Here is a 22,218-nt window from a genome sequence, read left to right on the forward strand (position 1 = left end):
GTTGTACATGATGTTAACCATAGATCGTCCATATGGAATTTAATATCAAGCGGAACCTGTGAGACCAGTTTCGTTACTGTGAAGGTGTGACCTTATGAACTAACTCATAATACTCTGTATGCTTCCCCCCACCATTAGGAAATTATTGGAATGCCGCGTCCTTCAATACACAATCCTCTTATCTTCACTTTTCAAAGTTCCAAGGGGAAACCAGTGCCGACATCTCCTTCTACTTCAAGACCTCTGCCTCCGACGGAGTCTTCCTGGAGAGCCTGGGCAACGCAGACTTCATTAAACTTGAATTGAGATGTAAGTCTCCTGAGTGCGTCCCCTAATGCACACGTGACCCCCGGCTCTGAGTTCAGCGATTACAAAATAAAACTATTCTGCATATACAGACATTCCAACGACACATATGGCACCCTTTGCTAGCCAGGACCCATTACTGCCTTACTACTGCATAGCTGGTAAAATGATGAGTAGTGTACCATGCTGTAAACATTTCTTTGTTTGCCCACTTAGACAATACATTGGGCCTCATTACGACCCTGGCGGTAAGGGGTTAACGCCAGCGTTAGCTGCGCCGACCCCTTACCGCCAATTACGAGGTCCCCTAGCGCCATGGTGCTTTTAACACCTGCTTTTAGCAGGTGTTAAAATCCATGGCGCTAAGGGACCATGGAGTTAATTACACCACCGTAATTTACGGTGGCGTAATTAACGCCTTCCCCACTCCCATTATGTCCTATGGGGCAAAAATGGGAATGGGAAGGGTAAATGGGGATTGGGGACTTACCGCCCCGCCTAGGTCGGAATGGGGCGGTAAGTCCGCCAACCACCATGGCGTAAACGTAGTTTACGCCATGGTGGTAAAGTCACGGCCCAGGCGGTAACTTACCGCCTGGGTCGTAATGAGGCCCCTTGAGTAGAGGCCAGTTTGTGGAGGTGCTCTGTGTAGCCACTGGCTGATTAGGGCAACATTTATGACAGAACATGCAATGTACCATGTATATGACCTCATTCAACAAGATATGTATACATACAATGAGCCTATGCAGTCAAGCAATGGCTGGGAGGTGAGGGGGGGTGGTTAGGGGGAGAGGGGAGCGAAATTGGATACATTCACCTCCCATTTGGCTTTGCTGATGTGGCAGAGTGTTGGCTGATCCAGTAGTTTGGGGGAATTTTGTTTTTCTGTCTGCAGTTTAGTGGGCGGTTTTTACCAACATTTCAACCAATAAGGGTGGTGAACCTTTTGTCTGCACCCTCATAGGTTGGGGATCCAGGCAAAAACGGACCAAAAATGAAATTTCAGGTGGGCAAAATGGTAAGGAAGAGGATCTTGCCCAGAATTCGCCATTTCCTCCACAGAGTGAGTTTCAGCCATTTCGTCCACCATGTTAAAGACAGTAAATTGAAATCAGTTCATGGACTAGGATGGGTACATGCGCATTCAAGGCTGAGCAAGAGGTGGAAACACTTGTGGTAGCAAAAACGAGTTTGCTTCATGTAAAAGGGTGCAGTGTTGCAGTTCTGATATCATGCCTAGAGTGTAAGAAATGAATTGGAAAATGGAGTGTCCTCTTTACTGGTTGACCCTTTTCTTGCAGTTTTATGTCCAGTTCACTATACATGTAAACATGTTCACTACTTTTCTCCAGCAATACAATATGCAACTGAAACAATAAAACACTAACATATTAAGCAATAACTTCCACCATTTGAAGGTATTATAGTTGTATAGATTAAGGGATGGGTCATTATACGGATATATGTTTTGGAGTTATGATGGTTAGCTACACACGTTAGTCTAATAGTAAATAAAATAAAAGCACAAAAGGCAACTTCACTAAATACACCAGCTCCAGAGATGAACAGAGTTGGTGCTCCCTGATGATCTAGGCAGGACTTGCGGATGAGCACAGTGGATGTTGTGGTGCAGGCTTGGTGCCATGCAGTCTGACAAGGAACAGTAGTAGGAATGTTATGGGGTCACCACCCCCAGCCTACTCCCACAGCCCATAGATTCAAACGTTATTGCAATGCCCCCAATCTTTCAGATTTAAAGGCATTGGTTTCAATACTAAACTTACCTACAAAGAATGCTGATTGTACTGGCTTAATCAGTCAGGACTCCCACCCTCGACTCTTGTTCCACCATTGAAGTATCATAGATTCCAACCTTGGCATCAATATTTTTCAGACCGATAACGGGCTCCACCGTGAAGTTCTTGAGGGCTCTAGGTTCTTTCACGATTGATTCCATTGCACTGTCGAGCTGAGACTTACCTGGAGCTGGCGAGTCACTATTGGTCGTTTCGAAAGTGACCTGCGAATGCCCCTGTTATGTCTTTCCTCTGCAGACTTGGGATGGTTTTCAGTCATCTCGATAGAAGATAGCTTCTTCATGTGTGTAGTGCGCCTAGTCCATGAGATTAAATGCCTAGGCATAAAAAAGCATAGGGGTCCGACTCTCTGGGTGGTCCCAATCTTTTCGGATGATCAGCAGCTCCACACCAGTGCATGTATTAATGAATTGTGCTGTAGATATTCACCTTGAAGCAGCAAAATGATATTAAGTGCCCCTAGTGCTCTTGTAAGTGTGTCTTGCCCCCTTGGTGCCCAGGGTGTGGTCTCCACGTGGCCTACACTCCATTAGCTTTGGAACCCAATGGAACCCAAGTGGTAGTACCACAGTCAAAATGGCAGACCAGTCTGAAACAGCTAACAGACCTGCCACTCAACTGCCTTCAGGCCCCTGTTGCATGACCGCATTATGGCCTTAACTTTATGCCAACATCTGCTTGCAGTGAGTACCTCAGATAGACCCATGAACATTAGGTTTGCATTGGTCTATAGGGAAATAGAATAATTCCAAAAGTGCAGCCCTGGCATGCTAGTGTAGTCCAGTTTATTCGGTCAAAGTGGGCCATTGTGTGTGCGCCAGAATGAGCCAGTTGTATGAGCTGCTACAATGACCACTTAGAAGTTTTGAGCAGTGTTATTGCACGAACATTCTTTGAAATACACAATGTTCAACACATTTTACCAGAAAATTCACCTTTGGGTATTGCTCAAACATTCTGTCCCAAAAATAATTAATTGCCATTTGCGACTGTGGGACACTTTTTCATTGGTGCCCGAGACAATTTTAGGCCCAATGTTGCCCTGCTAAATATTGCGATAAGATGCAGCAGAAAAAGGAAAACTGCCCTGGCAATCCCTATCGGAGGCACGTGTTCCTCAGCCAGCTTGACCTGCTTCCATTAACAGACCAACAATCACAGTACAGGGGTTGTATCAATTGCAGAATAATCATGGGGTGTGAGTCTCCACTTCAGCTGCTCAATTCACGGCCACCTCGCATTCATCTCTGCCACCCTCTGCCAGGCTGGCATGGAGGTCGAGGGATCATGTGAGGCACGAGGGGCATGATTTAGAAAGATTTGCATTGCAGCAAATTTGGAGATGCTTTCAGCATTTCCGATTTTATCTGGCTATGTTGGACCTGATGCACAAAGCCTAAAACGACTGCAAATGTAGGTCTGCCTGGAGCATCTATGAGATACCCTTGAGAAAATCTTTGTGCATCACCTTTGCACATAAGCAGAAGTTTGGTAAAATAAGAAAATACTCTTATTTTTTTATTCTGGATAGCTGTACTAGAATGATCCGATATGGTCATAAGCAAAGTATGTATCTCTACTTCCTTGGTTGAACAACATGAGAAGGGTCAGGGGTCACTATGAGATTTCTCCAATTTGCCCAAAGGATTATTTACCAATGTTGGGCTGTGATGATCATGAACAGTTCGTCTCACATTTCATCCCCAGTGATACCTTCTGGTGGAAACCTATGACTGTTGCAATGGTTTGATAGGTTTACTATAGCAATAATGAAGAGGATGGTGATTTTAAGGTCATGCTGACACAAACTGCTGTCTTGGGGTTTTCACTCATGACAAAAAGGTTGCATTCTTTTTCAACTTTTTTTGCTAACAATCTCGACTGTCGATGATGACTCTATGCTAACTAACCCTGAACCTTTTTCTTTAAACTATTTAGAATACTTTACTCAAAATAAGTTGTTGGCGCATATATTTAAACATTTGGGTGTATTACCTTAAGAGATTGGAAACTACATAGCAATTTCTGATTGACTGCCTTCGTTCAAAAATCAAATGTGACATTCAGCGCTAGAGAGACTCCGCTAATTAAATGCCCTTAAATTGGCCAAGGGAAGGCAAGGGAGGACGACCTTTAGGGTGCCCCCACCTCAACCTACCCAGAATACCAAACCAGGCTTTTTTAAATACATTATTGTTAGAATTTAAGAGGGGTCTATGTAAAGATTTCCCCTGGGAAAAAGTCACCAGGTAGGAGATTTATTCCCCTGCACCCCTAAAAGCCTTCCCCCACATATTCTAGGACGGGTATTAATTACTATTCTAACTCCATATTTGGGGACAGTGCTTGTTTTTCGGGACAGTGATTGTTTTTCGTGGGAGTGCAAAACGGAGGAAATGTCTCCCCATGGCAATCTTTTCCCAAGCGACTTTTCACTGGGTACACAAGCTACGCAAGAAGGATGGGATGCTCATACAGATTGTCCATGTAAACTATTGATTTCTGCTTCTCAGCAGAGGTCTTAAATTCAGCAACCACAAATACTCATTGGTGTGTTGCAGACTCTTCTCCCTTGCCCTCCCCAGCCCTCTTCTAATATTTATGCCCCCCATATAATGTGAATCTCTGTAACTGAATGGCGTACAAAATTCCTTTTCTTGCTATTTATTTTTATTTATTTATTTCATTTGATATAGCCCCCAACCTCGAGGGGATCATGGCGCTTGTACAAAGTACATGGTTACATAAAAGACAGGTAGTGAGCATAGTAGACAGATATACATGTTTGTTGAGTACAATTAGGTGGTGGCAGACAAAACATGTAGTCAACAAAATACAATCATGTTATTAATATTTGATGAATAACCACGTTTTTAAGAGTTTTTTAAAGACATAGAAGGATTGTACATTCTGGATGTGGTCGGGAAGGGTATTTCAAAGGCTAGATGCCGTAAAACGGAAGCTGGAGCCTCTGGCTCGTTGAGGTTGAATCTGGATGTGTCTAAGGCATGACTGGAAGAGGAGCCGAAGGAGCGTGTGAATGGCTTTGCTGAAATGCTTGGGATAAGGTAGATGGGGCATTCTTATGCAGGCATCGGGGGGTGGGGGGAGGTAATGGTCAATGTTTTAAATTCAGTTTGTGCTTTTATAGGAACCCAGTGAGCCTCCCTTCTTGATGCTGAAATGTCAGTGAAAGGTTCGAGGCCCAGATCTCAGAGTCTTGTTTTGCAGGAGCTGCAGTTTTGCAAGGTTTTTTGCAGAGGTTCATGAAAAGAGAACATTGCAGTAATCAAGCTTACTACCAAAAATGGCTCTAGCGAGGGTCAGGCAGTTTTGCAGTGAGATGAATTTCCTGCCCAAGGAAATGAGTTTGGCAGTGTAGGCAGTAGAAGAGGCTAGTGCACTGATGTGGCGGGACATGTTGAGCTCGGCATGGAGGTAGACCCCCAGTGTTTTCACGTGTTTGGAGAACTGGATGGTTACTCCGTCGATAGGGAAAGGGTCCAGGGCACTTACACGATGAGCTGACCCTACGATGAGGAGTTCAGTTTTCTCATCATTGAGACATAGGTTGTATGCCGCCTTCCAATTTAGGATGATATTGTAGGTCTGATTGATTGTAGCGATGTCCTGTTCATAGTTCCCTGATATTGGGAGTAGAACTTGCGTGTCGTCAGCAAAGTTGGTGTATGGGATACCCAGTGCATCCAGGTGATCGAATTGTGGTTTCGTGTAGTGTTGCCCAAAGTAGGGTAGATGCAAGAGTCCTGCAGGACGCCCTGTAATTCTCAATGAAGACCTGGATGTTTATTCACCTAAGAAGGATTTAATCCATTGGGAGGCATGGCATTGTGGAAGAAGTGGAAATGAGTGAGGAGGTGTTGGCAAAGGATGTCGTGATCAACAAGATCAAATGCGGCAGATAGCTCCAAGAGGAGTAGGATGGTAATGTTTCCTGAGTCGCAAAAGCTGTAGAATTGGATTTTGAGATCCCAGAGTGCTGCTTCGGGACTGTGTTTGGGTGTAAAAACCTATTGACTCGAGCCAAGAAGCTGGTGTTGGTCACGGTACGTTTGGATTTGGTCATAGGCAATGCGATCTAGAATTTTCAGTAGGAAGGGTACAGTGGTAATGGGGAGGAAGTTAGTGGGGAGGGTGGGGTCAAGTGAGGGTTTCTTCATGAGGGGCGAGACCCAGGTTGTTTTTAGGCAGGTGGGAACATAGTTGGAGGCGAAAGAGGCACTCTCAAATTCAGCTATCTCATTTGCCAAGGTGTCTGTGCAAAGTTTAAAAATGTGGGTAAGACATTTATCACCTCTGCAGTTGGATGATTTGAGGTGAAAGATGATGTTGGTGATGTCATCTGGGGTGACAGGGTAGAAGTGGAAGGTGGGCGGTGAAAGGGGGGGTGCCAGCAGGGTGGGGTTCGGAGAGAGTGGTTTGGCTTGCAGATGGTGTTTTTTGGCATCAATGCCGGCTTTAAGAGTGTCACTTTTGTTAAGAGTGTCACTTGATGTTTCAGCACCAAAACTTGTCAATGAGAACTGGAGAGTCTGTGGGCATCAGGTTTTCTAACTCTTTGAGGATGGTAAATAATGATTTTGCACTAGAACTTGCATCAGTGAGCCTAGTGTTGAATGAGTTGGCTTTAGCCATGATGAGGGAGTTTTTGTAGGTTTTAGAGGCTGCAAGGTTGTGGAGGTTAAGGGATTGGCGCCAATTATGATATGATATGATATTTTATTTGTATCGCGCTCGTACACAAGTGTTTCAGAGCGCGACAAGGCAAGGGAAGGGAAACAGGGGAGAAACAAAACAACGATCCTACTAGGCCCAGTGACATTGAGAATGTGCAAGTGCATGGGAGAGGGAAAGGGGAAAAGTGCATGGAAGGGGGAGAATGGAAAGTGCAGAGCAGAGAACAGATAAATAATAATAAATACAAATAGATGAAGCAATACAGAGGGAGTGCGGTTAGCAAGTGGCAAGAGCTGTGTTTACGGCAGCAGAACTGGGTAAGTCTGATAAGTGCATAAAAGAAGAAAAATAGGGGATGTGGGGGACTGTGGGGGTTACAGGTACAGTCCCCAGTGCGAAGGGTGGCCAGGAGGCAGTGCAGAAGGGTGTCAGGGTGAGCCAGTACCTGGGCACGGGGGACAGAGGATGGCCAAATGCACAGTGCCAAGAGAGCGGATCAGCAGGGCAGAGGGGGAGCAAAGGCAGATGCAAAGAGGAAGGTCTTGAGGTGCTTCCGGAACTGGAGATGGTTCTCCTCTTAAGTTTTAGAGTGGCAGGGAGGCTATTCCAGAGGGAGGCCCCAGCCGAAGACAGAGATCTCCCCCCAGCTCGTTTCTATGAAAAGCTACTGACCCTGAGGGAGTTAGAGGTAGAGGAGCGAAGGGTTCGAGAGGGGAGGTATTTGCAGAGGGATAGCTGAAGGTATTTTGGGCCCATGCCCCAGAAAGCCTTGTGGACAATGCAGAGGGTTTTAAATTTAATCCTTGCAACCACTGGGAGCCAATGGAGAGATTTCAGAGCTGGAGAGATACGATCCGAGGGCTTGAGGCCAAGGACAAGTCTTGCAGTCCTGTTCTGGATTAGTTGAAGAAGACGAAGAGTAGAGGCAGGTAACTTTAGAAAAAGGCTGTTACAATAGTCCAACTTAGAGAGAACCAGAGCTTGGGAGACAGTGCGCTTCTGGGGGAAGGAGAGGAAAGGAAGAGTACCTCTGAGGAGGTGCAGTAGGAAGTTTGACTTTTTAGAGACATCCGAGATGTGGGCGGAGAAGGAAAGTGTGGAGTCAAAGATGACCCCGAGGTTCTTAGCTTTGCAGGTGGAGATGGAAGGAGGGCCAGAGAGAGAGGGGAAAGGATGGAGAAGGTGTGCCGATGAGGAGGATCTCAGTCTTGCTGGCATTCAGGCAAAGATCATTGGCAACACAACAATCTTGAATGGCAGTTAGGCAATTCAAGATAAGTGAGGGAGAGCAGGTGGCCGAGGGCAGCCTGAAAATGAGTTGTGTCGTCAGCGTAGCACTGGAAATGCGAGCATAGAGTGGCAATGCAGGGGGCGAGAGTTGCCAGGTATTGGTTGAAAAGCCAGGGTGAGAGATTAGACCCCTGGGAAACACCACAGGTAGAGAGGAAGATAGATGATAGGAAGGACCCTGGTTGGACTTGGGAAGGTCGATCAGAAAGGAAAGAGGTCAGAAAGGCCAGAGCCTGATCAGTGATATCCAAGTTCTCCCAGAGATGGTTGAGCAGGATGGTATGGTTGACCGTGTCAAAGGCAGAAGAGAGATCGAATAGGATGAGGACATAGGGAATGTTAGAGTCAAGGTTGGAGAGTAGATCTTCAAGGATGTTCAGGAGAGCAGTTTCCGTACTTCTAGCGCTCTGAAACCAGACTGGTGGTCATGGAGACAGCCAACAGAATCAGAATGAAGGTTAAGCTGGGAGATGGCCAGCTTTTCCAGGAGTTTGCCCAGAAAGGGAGTAATGGAGATTGGACAATAGTTAGCAGGACAGGAAGGATCCGCGCAGGGTTTCTTGAGCAGAGGATGCACAAGGGAGTGTTTCAGAGGGAAGGGGAAGGATCCTGAGGCAAAGGAATGGTTGCAGAAATCAGCAAGGGCTGGGGCAAGGGTGTCAATGTGGTCCTTGATGGTTTTAGAGGAACAGGGATGAACCTGTTTTGATGAGGCTTTCATAGAGCGGACTTGTCTAGCGACCTCATCAGGGGAGAAGAGAGGAAAGGAAGAGAAGGAGGGAGGGGGGTGGTTAAAGGGGGCTTAGCAAGTGCAGACGGAGGGGGAATAGGAAGGGGAGGGGAGGAAAGGGTGGCAAGATGTCGTGGGTTTTGGAGATAAAGTAAGAGGCAAGGTCATTGCGGAGAGCCTGGGAGGCAAGAAGAGGGGTCGAGACTGCAGAAGGGTTGGCAAGCTCCTTGCAGATTTTAAAGAGTTTGGCCGAGTTGTTAGATGCCGCAGAGACACGGACTTGAATGTGGACTCTCTTTTTGGTGCAAACAGAGAGTCTGTATTGCCTTTGGAGCTGGCGACAGGCCAGTTTGTCAGAGGATGAACAAGAAGCCCTCCATCTCCTCTCAGCGGCCCTACACTTATGTTTAAGTGTAGCAAGGTTGGAGTCATACCAGGAATTACACTTGGCTTTGGCCTTCAGGCGGATCCTTATGACAGGGGCAAGAGCATCAAGAGTAACAGAAATGGAAGAGTAGAGAAGTGAAAGTGTTGTGTCCGGGTTTGAGTGAGCCGGAGGAGGAGAGGGGGGAGAGAAGGTGGCAGCGAAAGCCTCAACTGACACACGCTTCATAGGACGGATGTCCGAGAAGGTAGGTGGCAGTGTAGGTATGAGCTTGGCTTGGGGGGAAGAGAGTGAGAGATGTGCGGAGAGAAGGCAGTGGTCACTCCAGGATAGAGGAGTGGTCAGGCGGATAGAAAGGGGGAGGCCTGAGGAGATCAGGACATCGATTGTGTGTCCAGCAGAGTGCGTCGGGCCAGAGGGGAGGATAGAGAGTGAGAGTGAGAGGGAATTGCAAAGGTCGCGAAAGAGCAGAGAGGAGGGACAGGCAGAATCTAGGTGGATGTTGAGGTCACCAAGGAGGAGGAGTTGAGTGGTAGAGGTCAGGTGAGAGGAGGAGAGGTCAGCCCACTCAGAAAGAAAAGAGGTGATTTTCCCAGGGGGCCGGTATAGAGTAGCAACAGTAAGAGAGTGGCTAGGAGAGATTGAGAGCCTGCAGACAAGGCATTCAAAGGAGGAGTAAATCTGAGTGGGAATGATGGTGGCAGGAATCCATTCTGGAAAGATCAGGGCTACACCCCCTCTGGGCCGGGTGGATCTGGGTGCACAGAGGATCTTGTAACCATCAGGGAGGAGAGTGTCAAAGCTCATGACAGAGCTGGCCGTGAACCATGTCTCCGTAAAACTGAGGACATCAAGATCTAGTTCTTCAAGGAGGTAGCAGATGTCAGAGGAGTGTTTGACAGCAGATCGAGAGTTGAGAGTGGCAAGGTGAAGAAGGTCTCTGGCCTTGAAGACCTTCCAGGGAGGGGTACAAATCAGAGGTACGCCCTGCGGAGTTGTGGAGTTGGCCTGAAGAGGGCCAGAGGAGTGAAGAGTGGGCGAGGTAGCCAAGGAAAGAGAGGAGGGGACAGCCGGAGATGAAGGGAAGTTGATGAGGCGAGGGAACCGCTTATCAAAGAGGAGGAGATTGGCCTGAGGACCTTGAACCATGACAGTGCCGTTTAGGTAGACGGTAAGGATGACTCTGGAGGAGTCGAATGAGGCCATGAGGACTTCCCAGCGAGTGCCAACGTTAATGGGAGAGGAGGAGGCAGGACAGAGCACAGAGATCATATGGGGGGTCCATAGATCTGGCAAAGGAACAACAAAGAGGATGTCGGTGAGGGTCTGTCTGGAAGAGGGGCTGGTATAAGTATCAGCGATAGGGAGACCAGGCTTTGAGGCCAAGATATACTTTTTGAACTTCTTCTTTCCAGACTTAGTGAGAAGGGAAGGATAGTTGATAGAGAAGCAGTTGGAATAGATGGGAGAAACAGAAAGCGCCATGAGTGAGAAGAGAGGAGGCAGAGGGAGGAGTAAGCAAGTACAGCGGTACAAAGCAGTCACTGGGCTAGCAGGTAACAATCAATGGCCATAGTTAAATGCAAAAACACACCCAAGTTTGACCTTCCAATTTAAATGCAAAAACACACCCAAGTTTGACTTTCCAATTTAAATGCAAAAACACAGCCAAGTTTGACCTTCCAATTTAAATGCAAAAACACACCCAAGTCCAATTTAAAAGAGGGCCCAGTGGTTAAGGAAATAAAAATGGGAGTGAGATGGTGAGGGTGAGTATGGTAACAGCATTCAGATGAGTACCTTAGAGGGAGGGAAAACTAACCCATGCAGAATGTGGTAAGAAGTCATGGTAGTCCGAATAGTCCAGGGGTAGCAGCCTCAGGGAGGGTTGGGCTGTTCCAGAAGCAGGAGTCTCATTTAGTGACCTGTACAGCAGACAGGGAAGCTGACAGGGCCTTAGAAGTGGGTCTTTGTAGATGGTGCCGGCTCCGCCTCTCGGTTTCTCCGATTGGGCAATGAAAGCCCAGGCAACCAATGGGGTGGGAGTCAGGCAGGGCTAGAGTACATCAGGCAGTCGAAGAAAAGGTGAGGCCATCTTGGAAGGGCCCAATAAAACAATCTGAGCAGGTCAGAAGGTAGCAGGCACAGTGTTTAACCCAAAAGCTGGGTTCACAAGGGATCAGGAGCTTCAGTGTGCAATGCACTGCCAGTGCAGCAAAATTCGAAAATAAAAATGTGTTTTTTTTTTTCTCGAGAATCACGCCTCACGCGCTTAAATGCACACAGATTTTAAGGGCTTACCCTGAATGCTGTTCTGCTCTCCGAAGCATGTAGAAATTTGAAGAAATGGCCAGCCAAGCCACAGGTGTGGAGGATCAGCCCAGGGAAAGCATGCAAGTGAATTGTGTTCCAAAGAATGTTTGCGTTGGTGCAGAGTGGTGAGGTCGTCGGAGAAGCAGGTATTGGGCCCGCTACGTGGTTTGTGGGTCATAGGTTTGAGCAGGTTGTGTTGGTCAATGGTCCGAGTAAGGGAAGTAAGAATCTGGGAGGCATGAGCTTGAGTGTCGTTGGCTGAGGAAGAGGTTCAGAGAGGCAACTGAGGAGGGTGGGTGAAAGGCTAGCTTCGGTAAGCCTGTGGAAGTTGCAAATGAGAGTAGGAGGCTGAGTGGTGGCGAGGTTAGGTAGCTCATGGGCATGAGACGGTTGTAACTCAATAAGGGAGTGGTCAGACCATGGTACAGGTCTAATGTTGGTGATAGTAACTGATGTGTTTAGCGTAAGGATCCAGTTGAGGGTGTGTCCTTTGGAATGGGTAGAGGACTAGATAAGTTGGGAGAACTGCATCTCCGTACGTGAGATGGTGAGGTTGTTGGCTTTAGTATCTGAGACATCATTAAATCCGAAGTTGAAATCTCCTAGGACTAGCAATTTAGTAGCTGGATTGATAAAAGGGGAAAGAAAGATGGCGAGTTCTGGACTAGTCTGATTGTTGGGTTGGCAGTAAATGATAAGAAGATTGATTGTGGATTGCGGGTTGATTGGTAGTAATCTCTCTAAAGGCCAAAGAGGATTTTGCGATGAGGGCAACGCCTCCTCCCAGTTTGTCTATTCTGTCAGATCTAAGAATGGTGTAGTTCTGTGGCAAGGCAAGCACGAGGGAGGGTTCAGCAGCACTGTCCAGTCAGGTTTCAGTAATAGTTAGGAAGTCGAGGTGGTTATCCTCTATGAGGTTGTGGATGTTTGTGGCCTAAGCTCATAGGGATCTGGCATTGATAAGAGCTCCCTTGAGGTGAGGGCTTTGTTCCAACATCAGTGTGGGCATAAGGGTGGTTTCTGATAAAGGTGCGTGGGAGAGGAGAGAGGGGATGGGGTGCAGGACGAGATATGACTGTTTCTAGCTGTGCCCAAAATAGGTAAGAAGTTGTAGACAAGAGGGATTTCAGTAGGAGATATTCTGGAGAGTTGCTTAATAAGTCTAGTGGTGCCTTAGCAGAACTGTGTGGGCGTATGGCTGGTGGCGTGGGAGCAATGTTTATGTACTGAGGGCGTGGGGCTATGCTTTGTGGCTAAATTGGTAGAGGGCATGGGTGGTATGATGGGTAGGTGCTTGTAGGTGTAATTGGGTAGCACTCTGGAGTAGTATGCCCCAACTTGGCGGTGGCGCTGTGTAAGGTTATAGGGTTGGTAAGATTCAGAGCAGGGAGAGCAGGAGGCCCAAAGGTGGTACTGAGTATCATTGCAAGGTAATAGTTAGGATGGGAAGGAGGGTGTGGTATCAGAGGTCTGTCCGAGGTAAGTCGTTGGTGGAGTAGCAGGTTTCTGCTGATGAGGCATCACTACCCAAGTGGAGTGGTGGTAGGAAGTGAGTAGGAGGCGGGCAATGGTGGTTCTAGCTAGGCTTGTGCTATAGGAACCCTTCCACATACAAGCAGTGCAAACATATTGGTGTGTATACAAACTAATTACCTTAACCTCACGTGTTACATTTGCTCAAATTATTTTCTCTAGATCTGTAATTTATCAAATTAAATTCTGTAGCACCGTCTGTCCATTTGCCCAATATAAATGGCATTATTTGCACTAGAAAACCAGTGTTTTATCTTTGAGGGAGAGTAAAACGCAATAGTACCAGTTTCAAAGTGGTAACATTTTTAATTGAAGCAGTCTCAGTGCGTGAATGGTCCCTCAATACCCTCAGAGTGTGTGTACTCATTTATTATTAAAAGATTAGATATTGGAAATGAACTACAAATATATATGTATAGGTAGGTATTTGCAATTATATTTTTGCTTTCAGTATTACCATTTGGTTTTAGTTTTTGTATTGGCCGTTTAGGGGTGCGAGAGGGCATGGAAGCTAGTCATCGCGAGGGTAGGCTCTGACATATTTAATGCACGGCTCTTGTCAGAATTATTCTTGCTTTTAGCTTGTGAATTGCTATTTTGGGTATGTATTATGATATGGAAGACGGGCATACAATTGTGTGGACACAATGCAAAATTTTTTGGGTATGAACAATTTCATTATGATTTTGCTTTGTAATTTGTTGCATGATTGCTTAAACACAATATGCAATAAAATGCACGTTTATATATTTTACAAAATGATAAATGTTAGCCAAGTCTGGAAGAGTTACAGAAAAGGAGTGGGGTTAAATATGTAAGAAATATTTATGAGCGTAGTTTCGAGCAGAAACCTTGAAGAGCAGCGGCCACGGGAGGTCAGGTAAACACATGATTCCAAACCAGAGCCAGATGGGTAACCTACTTTAAGTGTGTTGTTTTTCACACATATTTCTCAGTAGTGATTCCTTTGAGATGAAGAGATAGCATCATTGCCTCTGTTTATTATAATGTGGTAAGTTGAGTCTGTGTGATTATGCACATGTAATGTTATTATTTTTTTTTATTTTAATAATTTTTATTAAGGTATATAGAATACATTTGTAACGTCATAATATCGAAAACATAATGCAGTTAACCATTACATGTACTTAAGAATAATCTATGGTGAAATAGGAGTGCTCCAGAAGATCTATTAATAGAGTGCACTACATACTTTTTGAGGTTAAGCATTTGAGGAACAACTTACAATAATAATTGAAACATAAACGAAACGACTGTCGTGCACTCCCCAGCGCCACAGACGTGCTGCTGATAGGAGGCCTTTTTCTATCTTGATGACTGTGACATCATGAATATGAAAACGGACTTCCTGAGAGCAACATTGCTGTCCCGCAGGGTCATGCAAGCAAGATGTATATATATTTTTTTAACAATGACAATGGTGCTAAGTGGTGAAGGGGGGGCAGGAAAGGGAAGGGCGTGGGTGATATGATATGATAGTTTATTTATATAGCGCATATATACACAATGTGTTTCAAAGCGCTTCAAGGCAAGGGAGGGAACAAGGGAAAATACAATGATATTCTTACAGGCCATGAACAGTAAGATGTGAAATTAACTATCCTACTCGGCCTGACTACATTTCAGATAGTGCAAGAGCTAAGACAAAGATAAGGAAGGTAGTGGGAGAGTGGGAAGGAAGTGGAAACAAACAGGCGACTACCATACTAGGCCTGACAATATTTCTAGTAGAGCCGGAGAAAAACAAAAGTTGAGGGAGAGGGGTGCAGAAAGGGAGGGGAGGAACAAAACAAGCGACTATCGTACTAGGCCTGACAACGTTTCAGATAGTGCTGGAGGGAGGGGGGAATAGTAAGGGGATGAGGGAGCGACGACGAGGTTGCTATCATACTAGGTCCAGGGACAATTCTGAAAGAGTACGTGCGTAAAAGAAAGTAAGGGGAGGAGGGGAGGAGATAGGAAAAGGGAGAGGGGAGGAGAGAACAGAGAGTTAGCAGTCAAAAAGAGTGGAGAAGCAAGAGGGTAGAGTGAATACAAGGAGTCATTAGTAACACATAATGTTACAAGCCAGGATACAAGATGAAGATGGGAACAGCATGATTCAGGGTCACCATGAGTACTAGATGCAAAGGAAGTCTAGCATGAGAGTTGAGAAAGGGTGACGCACCGTGAATCAATGAAGTCCATAAAAGTAAAATCCAGCATTGGCCACAAGACGGTGATGGTGAAACCAGAATGTAGCAGGACAGACTCCTGTGTGTGGCTAGGGGGGGTACAAGGGAACAACACAGGGGGACCAGAGAGGGTGGGGATGACCTGTAGGGACAGAGGATGTAAACACATGTTGGTGCATGCTTACCTGCTGTCTTAGCAGGGGTTCGGATCCTGGATCCTCCTGGTCCGAACAGGTGCAAACATGAATCGCCCTTTTCTTTGACTGCCCTTCACTTTCGACGCCCGAGCGAGAGACACCCTTGATCTAAGAGTTAAGAGCAGAAAGGAAGAGGCAGGGCTAAGAAGTTGGGTGGCGCTTAGGCCAGGTGACCTAGATCCACTTACACCTGCTCCCCAGCTGCAAAGGAAAAGAGGCTGGAGGGCTCCTTAAGTAGGGAAAAGAGCAGCAAGCAGGAAGGCACCAGGTGGGCGGGGCTTGCTAAGTGGTGAAAAAGAGCAGCAACCAGGAAGGCACCATGTGGGCGGGGTTTGCTAAGTGGTGAAAAAGAGCAGAAACTAGGTCGGCACCAGGTGGGCGGGGCTTAGGCCAGGTGACCTAGATCCACTTACACCTGCTCCCCAGCTGCAAAGGAAAAGAGGCTGGAGGGCTCCTTACGTAGGGAAAAGAGCGGCAAGCAGGAAGGCACCAGGTGGGCGGGGCTTGCTAAGTGGTGAAAAAGAGCGGCAACCAGGAAGGCACCATGTGGGCGGGGTTTGCTAAGTGGTGAAAAAGAGCAGAAACTAGGACGGCACCAGGTGGGTGGGGCTTAGGCCAGGTGACCTAGATCCACTTACACCTGCTCCCCAGCTGCAAAGGAAAAGAGGCTGGAGGGCTCTTTGAGTAGGGAAAAGAGCGGTAGGCAGGAAGGCACCATGTGGGCGGGGTTTGCTAAGTGGTGAAAAAGAGCAGAAACTAGGACGCGCCAGGTGGGCGGGGCTTAGGCCAGGTGACCTAGATCCACTTACACCTGCTCCCCAGCTGCAATTGAAAAGAGGCTGGAGGGCTCTTTGAGTAGGGAAAAGAGCGGCAAGCAGGAAGGCACCAGGTGGGCGGGGCTTGCTAATTGGTGAAAAAGAGCGGCAACCAGGAAGGCACCATGTGGGCGGGGTTTGCTAAGTGGTGAAAAAGAGCAGAAACTAGGACGGCACCAGGTGGGCGGAGCTTAGGCCAGGTGACCTAGATCCACTTACACCTGCTCCCCAGCTGCAAAGGTAAAGAGGCTGGAGGGCTCCTTAAGTAGGGAAAAGAGCGGCAAGCAGGAAGGCACCAGGTGGGCGGGGTTTGCTAAGTGGTGAAAAAGAGCGGCAACCAGGAAGGCACCATCTGGGCGGGGTTTGCTAAGTGGTGAAAAAGAGCAGAAACTAGGACGGCGCCAGGTGGGCGGGGCTTAGGCTAGGTGACCTAGATCCACTTACACCTGCTCCCCAGTTCCAAATGAAAAGAGGCTGGAGGGCTCTTTGAGTAGGGAAAAGAGCGGCAAGCAGGAAGGCACCAGGTGGGCAGGGCTTGCTAAGTGGTGAAAAAGAGCGGCAACCAGGAAGGCACCATGTGGGCGGGGTTTGCTAAGTGGTGAAAAAGAGCAGAAACTAGGACAGCACCAAGTGGGCGGGGCTTAGGCAGGTGACCTAGATCCACTTACACCTGCTCCCCAGCTGCAAAGGAAAAGAGGCTGGAGGGCTCCTTAAGTAGGGAAAAGAGAGGCAAGCAGGAAGGCACCAGGTGGGCGGGCTTGCTAAGTGGTGAAAAAGAGCGGCAACCAGGAAGGCACCATGTGCTGCCCACCAATGTTACTCGGAACACAGGCTTGTACTATAGAATACAGCCCAGGTTCTGAGCATCCTGATTGGACAGAGCCTCGTCCCAGGATACTAATGTTCATTGACCAGCATGCCCTTCATGTCTTGAAAAATATAGTGAGAATACTTTTCTAAACATACATTTAAAATAAACTCCATGTGTAAACGGTAAGATGAATTTTAACTGAAACTTTGCAGGATAATGTCTAGAATTGGTCATAGAATATGCATGTTGAGGTGTATTCGTTTTCATAAAGTTATGGAAACTTTTATAAAAAAGAGAAAATGCATTAAACTAAATGTTTTGAGATCTGGTGATTTATTATAGAGCTTGTCTCGTGGCCCATTTGCAGTAAACCTGTAAATTAAAGATTATTTCAATGATTATTCATTTGTTAGCCAAGCATTATTTTATTTAGCAATATGTGTATGTACACTCTTAAATCACATTGCTGTGATGAAGCCAAGGATGCATTATGGAAAGAATGTAAATGAATAGGTACACATATATCCACAGAACGTTACTAAACGATGCAGTACAATTTGCCAGAATAAAGATTAAGAAGCTTGTCAATGAATGTGATGCCAACTCCATCCGGTGCCAACATATGGTACATGGTAACAGTCAGGTCTGGACCCCTCACCCCAGATGCCTTTCTGTGGCCACCAAGCCGCTCCATAAATAGTGCATAACATCCACCTGCACTGCTGCCAGCTCTGTCTGAGAGAGATAGACCAGCCGCTCCTTAAATGTACTGATCCTTGTAATGTTCCTTCCAGCAACCTTCTTCTCAAGAAAAAGGTTTTCTGGGCCTGTCCCTCTCTCAAACCCACCCCCTTATTTTTCCATTGCCCAGGCATGGAAGTTAATTGCAGAAAACCCTGGTGTAAGAATGAGCCGTAGCCATAAGGGCTGCCCCTGGCACCAGTCCATTATTTATTTTTATTTATTTATTTGGATTTGTATAGCGCACAACGGCCCAGGGGCATCGTGGTGCTTGTTACAGAATGCTCACTTGTCACAGAAATACATTTCATAAGATGGTTCAGTTCAGTACAAGAATACATTACGTCAGGTTTGTTGCATTATGACAGTCTACATATGTGTTACACACAGTCTACATATGTAGGAGGGTGAAAGAAGACTGGTTAGTTAAAGAGCGTGGTTTTCAGCAATTTACGGAAAGTGGTGTAGGATTTTTCATGTCTTAGTGTGGTGGGTAGTGCATTCCAGTTTTTTGGAGCTAGGTGTTGAAAGCTGGACCCGCCGGCTTTACTTCTTTTGAAGGTGGGCACGTATAGCTGGTTGGTTAGGTGGGATCTGGTGGGTCTGGTGGATGAGTTGATGGTGATTCTTTCGGATAGGTACGGAGGGGCGTCAGCGGAGAGGCATCAAGGTGTGATGGCCATAGTTTTGAAAAGGATGCGTTCTTTTACTGGAAACCAATGTACATCTTTCCTGGCCTGGGAAATGTGTTCCCTTTTGGGAATACTCAGAGCTGCTCGAAGTGCATTGTTCTGTGTGATTTGCATTTTGTTTATATTTTTTGCAGAGATGCCCATGAATAGGGCATTCCAGTAGTCTAGTTTAGTGCCTACTGTGTCTCTGACTATCGATAGGCAGTTTTCAGTGGAGAGGAAGGGTTTTACCACATTGATTACCTTGGTGGTGAGCGCGGCAGACAAGGCTATGGCAATGACCTGACGTGACATTGACAAGGTTGCGTCAAGGAAAACTCCTAGAGTTTTTACTGCTGAGGAGACAGTAATGGTGGAGTTGTCCATTTTAAAGGATTTGTATTGAGGTCAGAGTTTGTTCAGGGTTTCCTTAGTGCCAGCTATGAGGATCTCAGTTTTGTCCCCGTTTAGACAGAGGCCGTTGACTACCATTCAAGTTTGGATAGCTGTGTAGATCCTAGTTAGTGCAGCGGCATCTTGTTTGTGGATGCAAGTGAGGGGCAAAAGGACTTGCGTATCGTCGGCATAGTTGGTGTATGCTATGCTGCAATGGTCCAAGTCATTGAAGAGTGGGAGGGTAAACATATTATACAGTGTGGGGGCTGTGCATGAGCCCTGTGGGACTCCACAATGGATGGTGGTTGGGGTAGCGCAGGCGGAGTCAGAGAAGACTTTCATGAGTCGCCCCTTAAGGAAGGAAGTGACCCAGGCGATGGCTTGAGGAGAGAAGTGGGCTTTGTTTTTTAGTTGCGTCCCTAGGATGTCATGGTTGACCAGGTCAAAGGCAGTGGACAAACCGAGTAGGAGCAGAAGTGCTGGTTTACCCTTGTCCATGATGTCGCCGAGTTGTATTTTGAGATCGAGGAGGGCTGAATCAGTCCCGTGTCCTGGACGAAAGCTTGGTTGCCTTTTACTTAGGATGTGGTTTTCCTCCAAGTATTGCTCGATTTGAGTCTATGCAACTTCGTCCAGGATCTTGAGCAGGAAAGGCACGGTGGTGATAGGTCTGTAGTTGTTAGCATTTTCTGGGTCTAGGGTGGGTTTTTGAGAAGTGGGCGTACCCAAGCTTCTTTTAGGCTGTCTGGAACTGAATTGGAGTTGAAAGAGGCATTGATAAATGACTTGAGAAGCGGTGCAAGTTTTTCTACGCGGTCTTTGGCTAATTTGGCGGGGCAGGCGTCACCTTTGCAATTGAAGTCTTGATTTTGTTCACAATATCTATCACCTCTGGTTCAGAGATTTCTCTGAATTTGAAAGATGTACTTGTTTTTTTTTGGCTTCTGGTTCTGTCTCAACGTGGGAGGCTGATTTGATGTGTTGAGTGAGATTATTGTGGGGGTCTAGGATTTTCTTCTGAAGGAGTTCAATTTTGTTTAGAAGGGCAGACTGAATGGTGTTGCACCAAGTTTGATCTTTGATGATCTCTTGGGTTTTGGTTGCTGGTGTGGATAGTTCTTTGAATATGGCGAAAAGCTCTTTAGATTCAGAGCTGGCATTCCTGATTCTATCATTGTATGAGGAAGATTTGCCAGTAACAATGGCTTTTTTTGTATTCTGTGACCAGTGATTTGTACAAAGATAGAGGTGAGGCGTTAGGGGAGCTTTGCCATTTGTTCAGCGCCTTGCGTTTTTGGCCTCGCAGATCTTTTAGTTCTGATGAGAACCAGGTGTTGGAGTGTTTGTTGTTTTTGGCTTTTTTCTTTTGGAAAGGGGCGATGGTGTCTATCGCTGTGCTGATTGTGGATTTATAGTTATCCACCAGTACCTCTGGGTCTGGGGTGGAAGGGAGGTTGATGGTAAGTGTTTCTAAGTAGGGGAGAATCCGTTCTTTGGTGAGGTTCCTGGCACGTCTGGCCTTGGCTGGTGGTGTTAGGCTAGGTTTTTTAGCTGTGGTTGCATGTGTAGGGATGAAGAAGTGTATAAGTGAGTGGTCGGACCATTGAATGGGTGTGATACAGCTGATGTCTACGTCGCAGTTGTGGTCTGCTACCCAGCCAAGGGTGCATCGTTTGGAGTGTGTGGGTGCGAGAATTTTTTGATTGAAGACTAGTTCTTGAAGTGCTTGTCCTACGGCTATGGGTGGTCTGTCCTTTGGGTCATTGAATCCCAGATTGAAATCGCCAATGAGGATGGATTTTGTAGTTACTTTTAAGTTTTCAGCTAGAAGGTGTGTAAGGTTGTCATGGAGTCAGATATGGGGCCCGGTGGGCGGTAGGCTAGCTTGATGGTGATGGTGGTGTTGGCAGATAGTGTGATCTTGACTGCAAGAGAGTCAGTGTTCTCTCTGAGATTGGAGGGGGATTGTCTTACCTCTAGGTGGTCCTTGACTATGAGGGCTACTCCCCAGCCTGTCGTAAGCGGTCTGTCTTGTCTAATGATGGTGTAACCCATTGGAATGGCTAGTGAGGGGGCAGGGCTGGGTGCATTATGTAGCCAGGTTTCGGTGATGGCGAGGATGTCAAGGTTGAGGTTAGTTAGGAGGTCATGTATCTCTATGGCGTGAGCCGTAAGGGATCTAGCGTTGATCAGGGCACAATGCAAGTTGGATGATGTGAGGGGGGTCATTTTTTCTTTGCTTTTGCTAAGGGTGGTTTTTGTTGCGTTAGATATAGGTGGGTCTTTGGGCATGCTGAGGCAGGCTAGGATTGTCACAGGTTTAGGCAGGCCAATGGTCTGTAGGTTGCAGTGCCTGGCCAGTTAAGTTTTCTGTGGGTGTCTGAAGCCGAGGCCTAGTAGTTGGTTTCTAGAGCTAGTGGTACGTGGCTGTGTTGTGCTGAAGGTGGATTTCTGGTGAGTAGTCTGGTCGTTTGGTTTGGTGGAGTAGGATGGCAGGAAGGGTGTTGGAGGGATATATGATAAAGGTTGGCGTGGAAGATTGGCCGATATGGGCAGAGGTAGCAACAGTGCACAGATTAGAGGCAATACTAGGCCGCAATAATCAGCTGTGGACACAGAAGGCACAGTACTACTAGGCAACAATATTCAGCTTTGGGCCCAGAAGGCACAGCACTACTAGGCAACAATATATTCGGCTGTGGGCACAGAAGGCACAGTACTACTAGGCAAGAATATTCGGCTGTGGGCACAGAAGGCACAGTACTACTAGACAACAATATTCTGCTGTGGGCACAGAAGGCACAGTACTTCTAGGCAACAATATTTGGCTGTGGGCAAAGAGGCACAGTACTACTAGGCAACAATATTCGGCTGTGGGCACAGAAGGCATTATGAACCGATAGGCTTCATGTAGCCAGAGTCATAGTGTAGAACAGTGCCTAAATGGCTGTTTTAGGACCATAGGTTCCCTTGCAGCGATGCATTTAGGAAAAATACCAAATATGCAAGATATCCAACCGATGGGGCCAGACTCACACAACTTTGAGGCAAGTGAGAGAGTAGTCCTTCATGGAGAAAACCCCAGTATTCCGAACAAGCCACAACCTGGCCACAACCTGGCCCAACAGATCAGAGGCTGAAGGGCAGCAAGATTGGTTATTGATGGTTATCCCAATTCCATCCTAAGCGGGATTGTTGGTGCACCCGTTTTTAGTCTAACAGAGAATCCTAATAATGAATATGCCAGTATGAGGTTCCGGCATGCCCAATAGAGCAACGTTGTGACAGTTTATCCAAATGAGGAGCTAATGAAGAGA

At 46.8% G+C, this 22,218-nt stretch overlaps 1 protein-coding gene across 3 annotated transcripts in view; it reads left to right on the forward strand.

Moving 5' to 3' along the window:
• CNTNAP2 (contactin associated protein 2) overlaps positions 1-22,218 on the forward strand; it is a 3,301,953-nt gene that overhangs the window by 2,443,821 nt on the left and 835,914 nt on the right. For all 3 annotated transcript variants that reach the window (XM_069648309.1, XM_069648308.1, XM_069648310.1), the window contains exon 16: positions 139-309. In XM_069648309.1, the coding sequence (XP_069504410.1) occupies positions 139-309 (171 nt within the window). The remainder of the gene's footprint in view (positions 1-138; positions 310-22,218) is intronic.

This window comes from Ambystoma mexicanum, chromosome 2q (genome assembly GCF_040938575.1).
Source record: "Ambystoma mexicanum isolate Mex_15411 chromosome 2q, UKY_AmexF1_1, whole genome shotgun sequence".
Lineage (NCBI taxonomy): Eukaryota > Metazoa > Chordata > Amphibia > Caudata > Ambystomatidae > Ambystoma > Ambystoma mexicanum.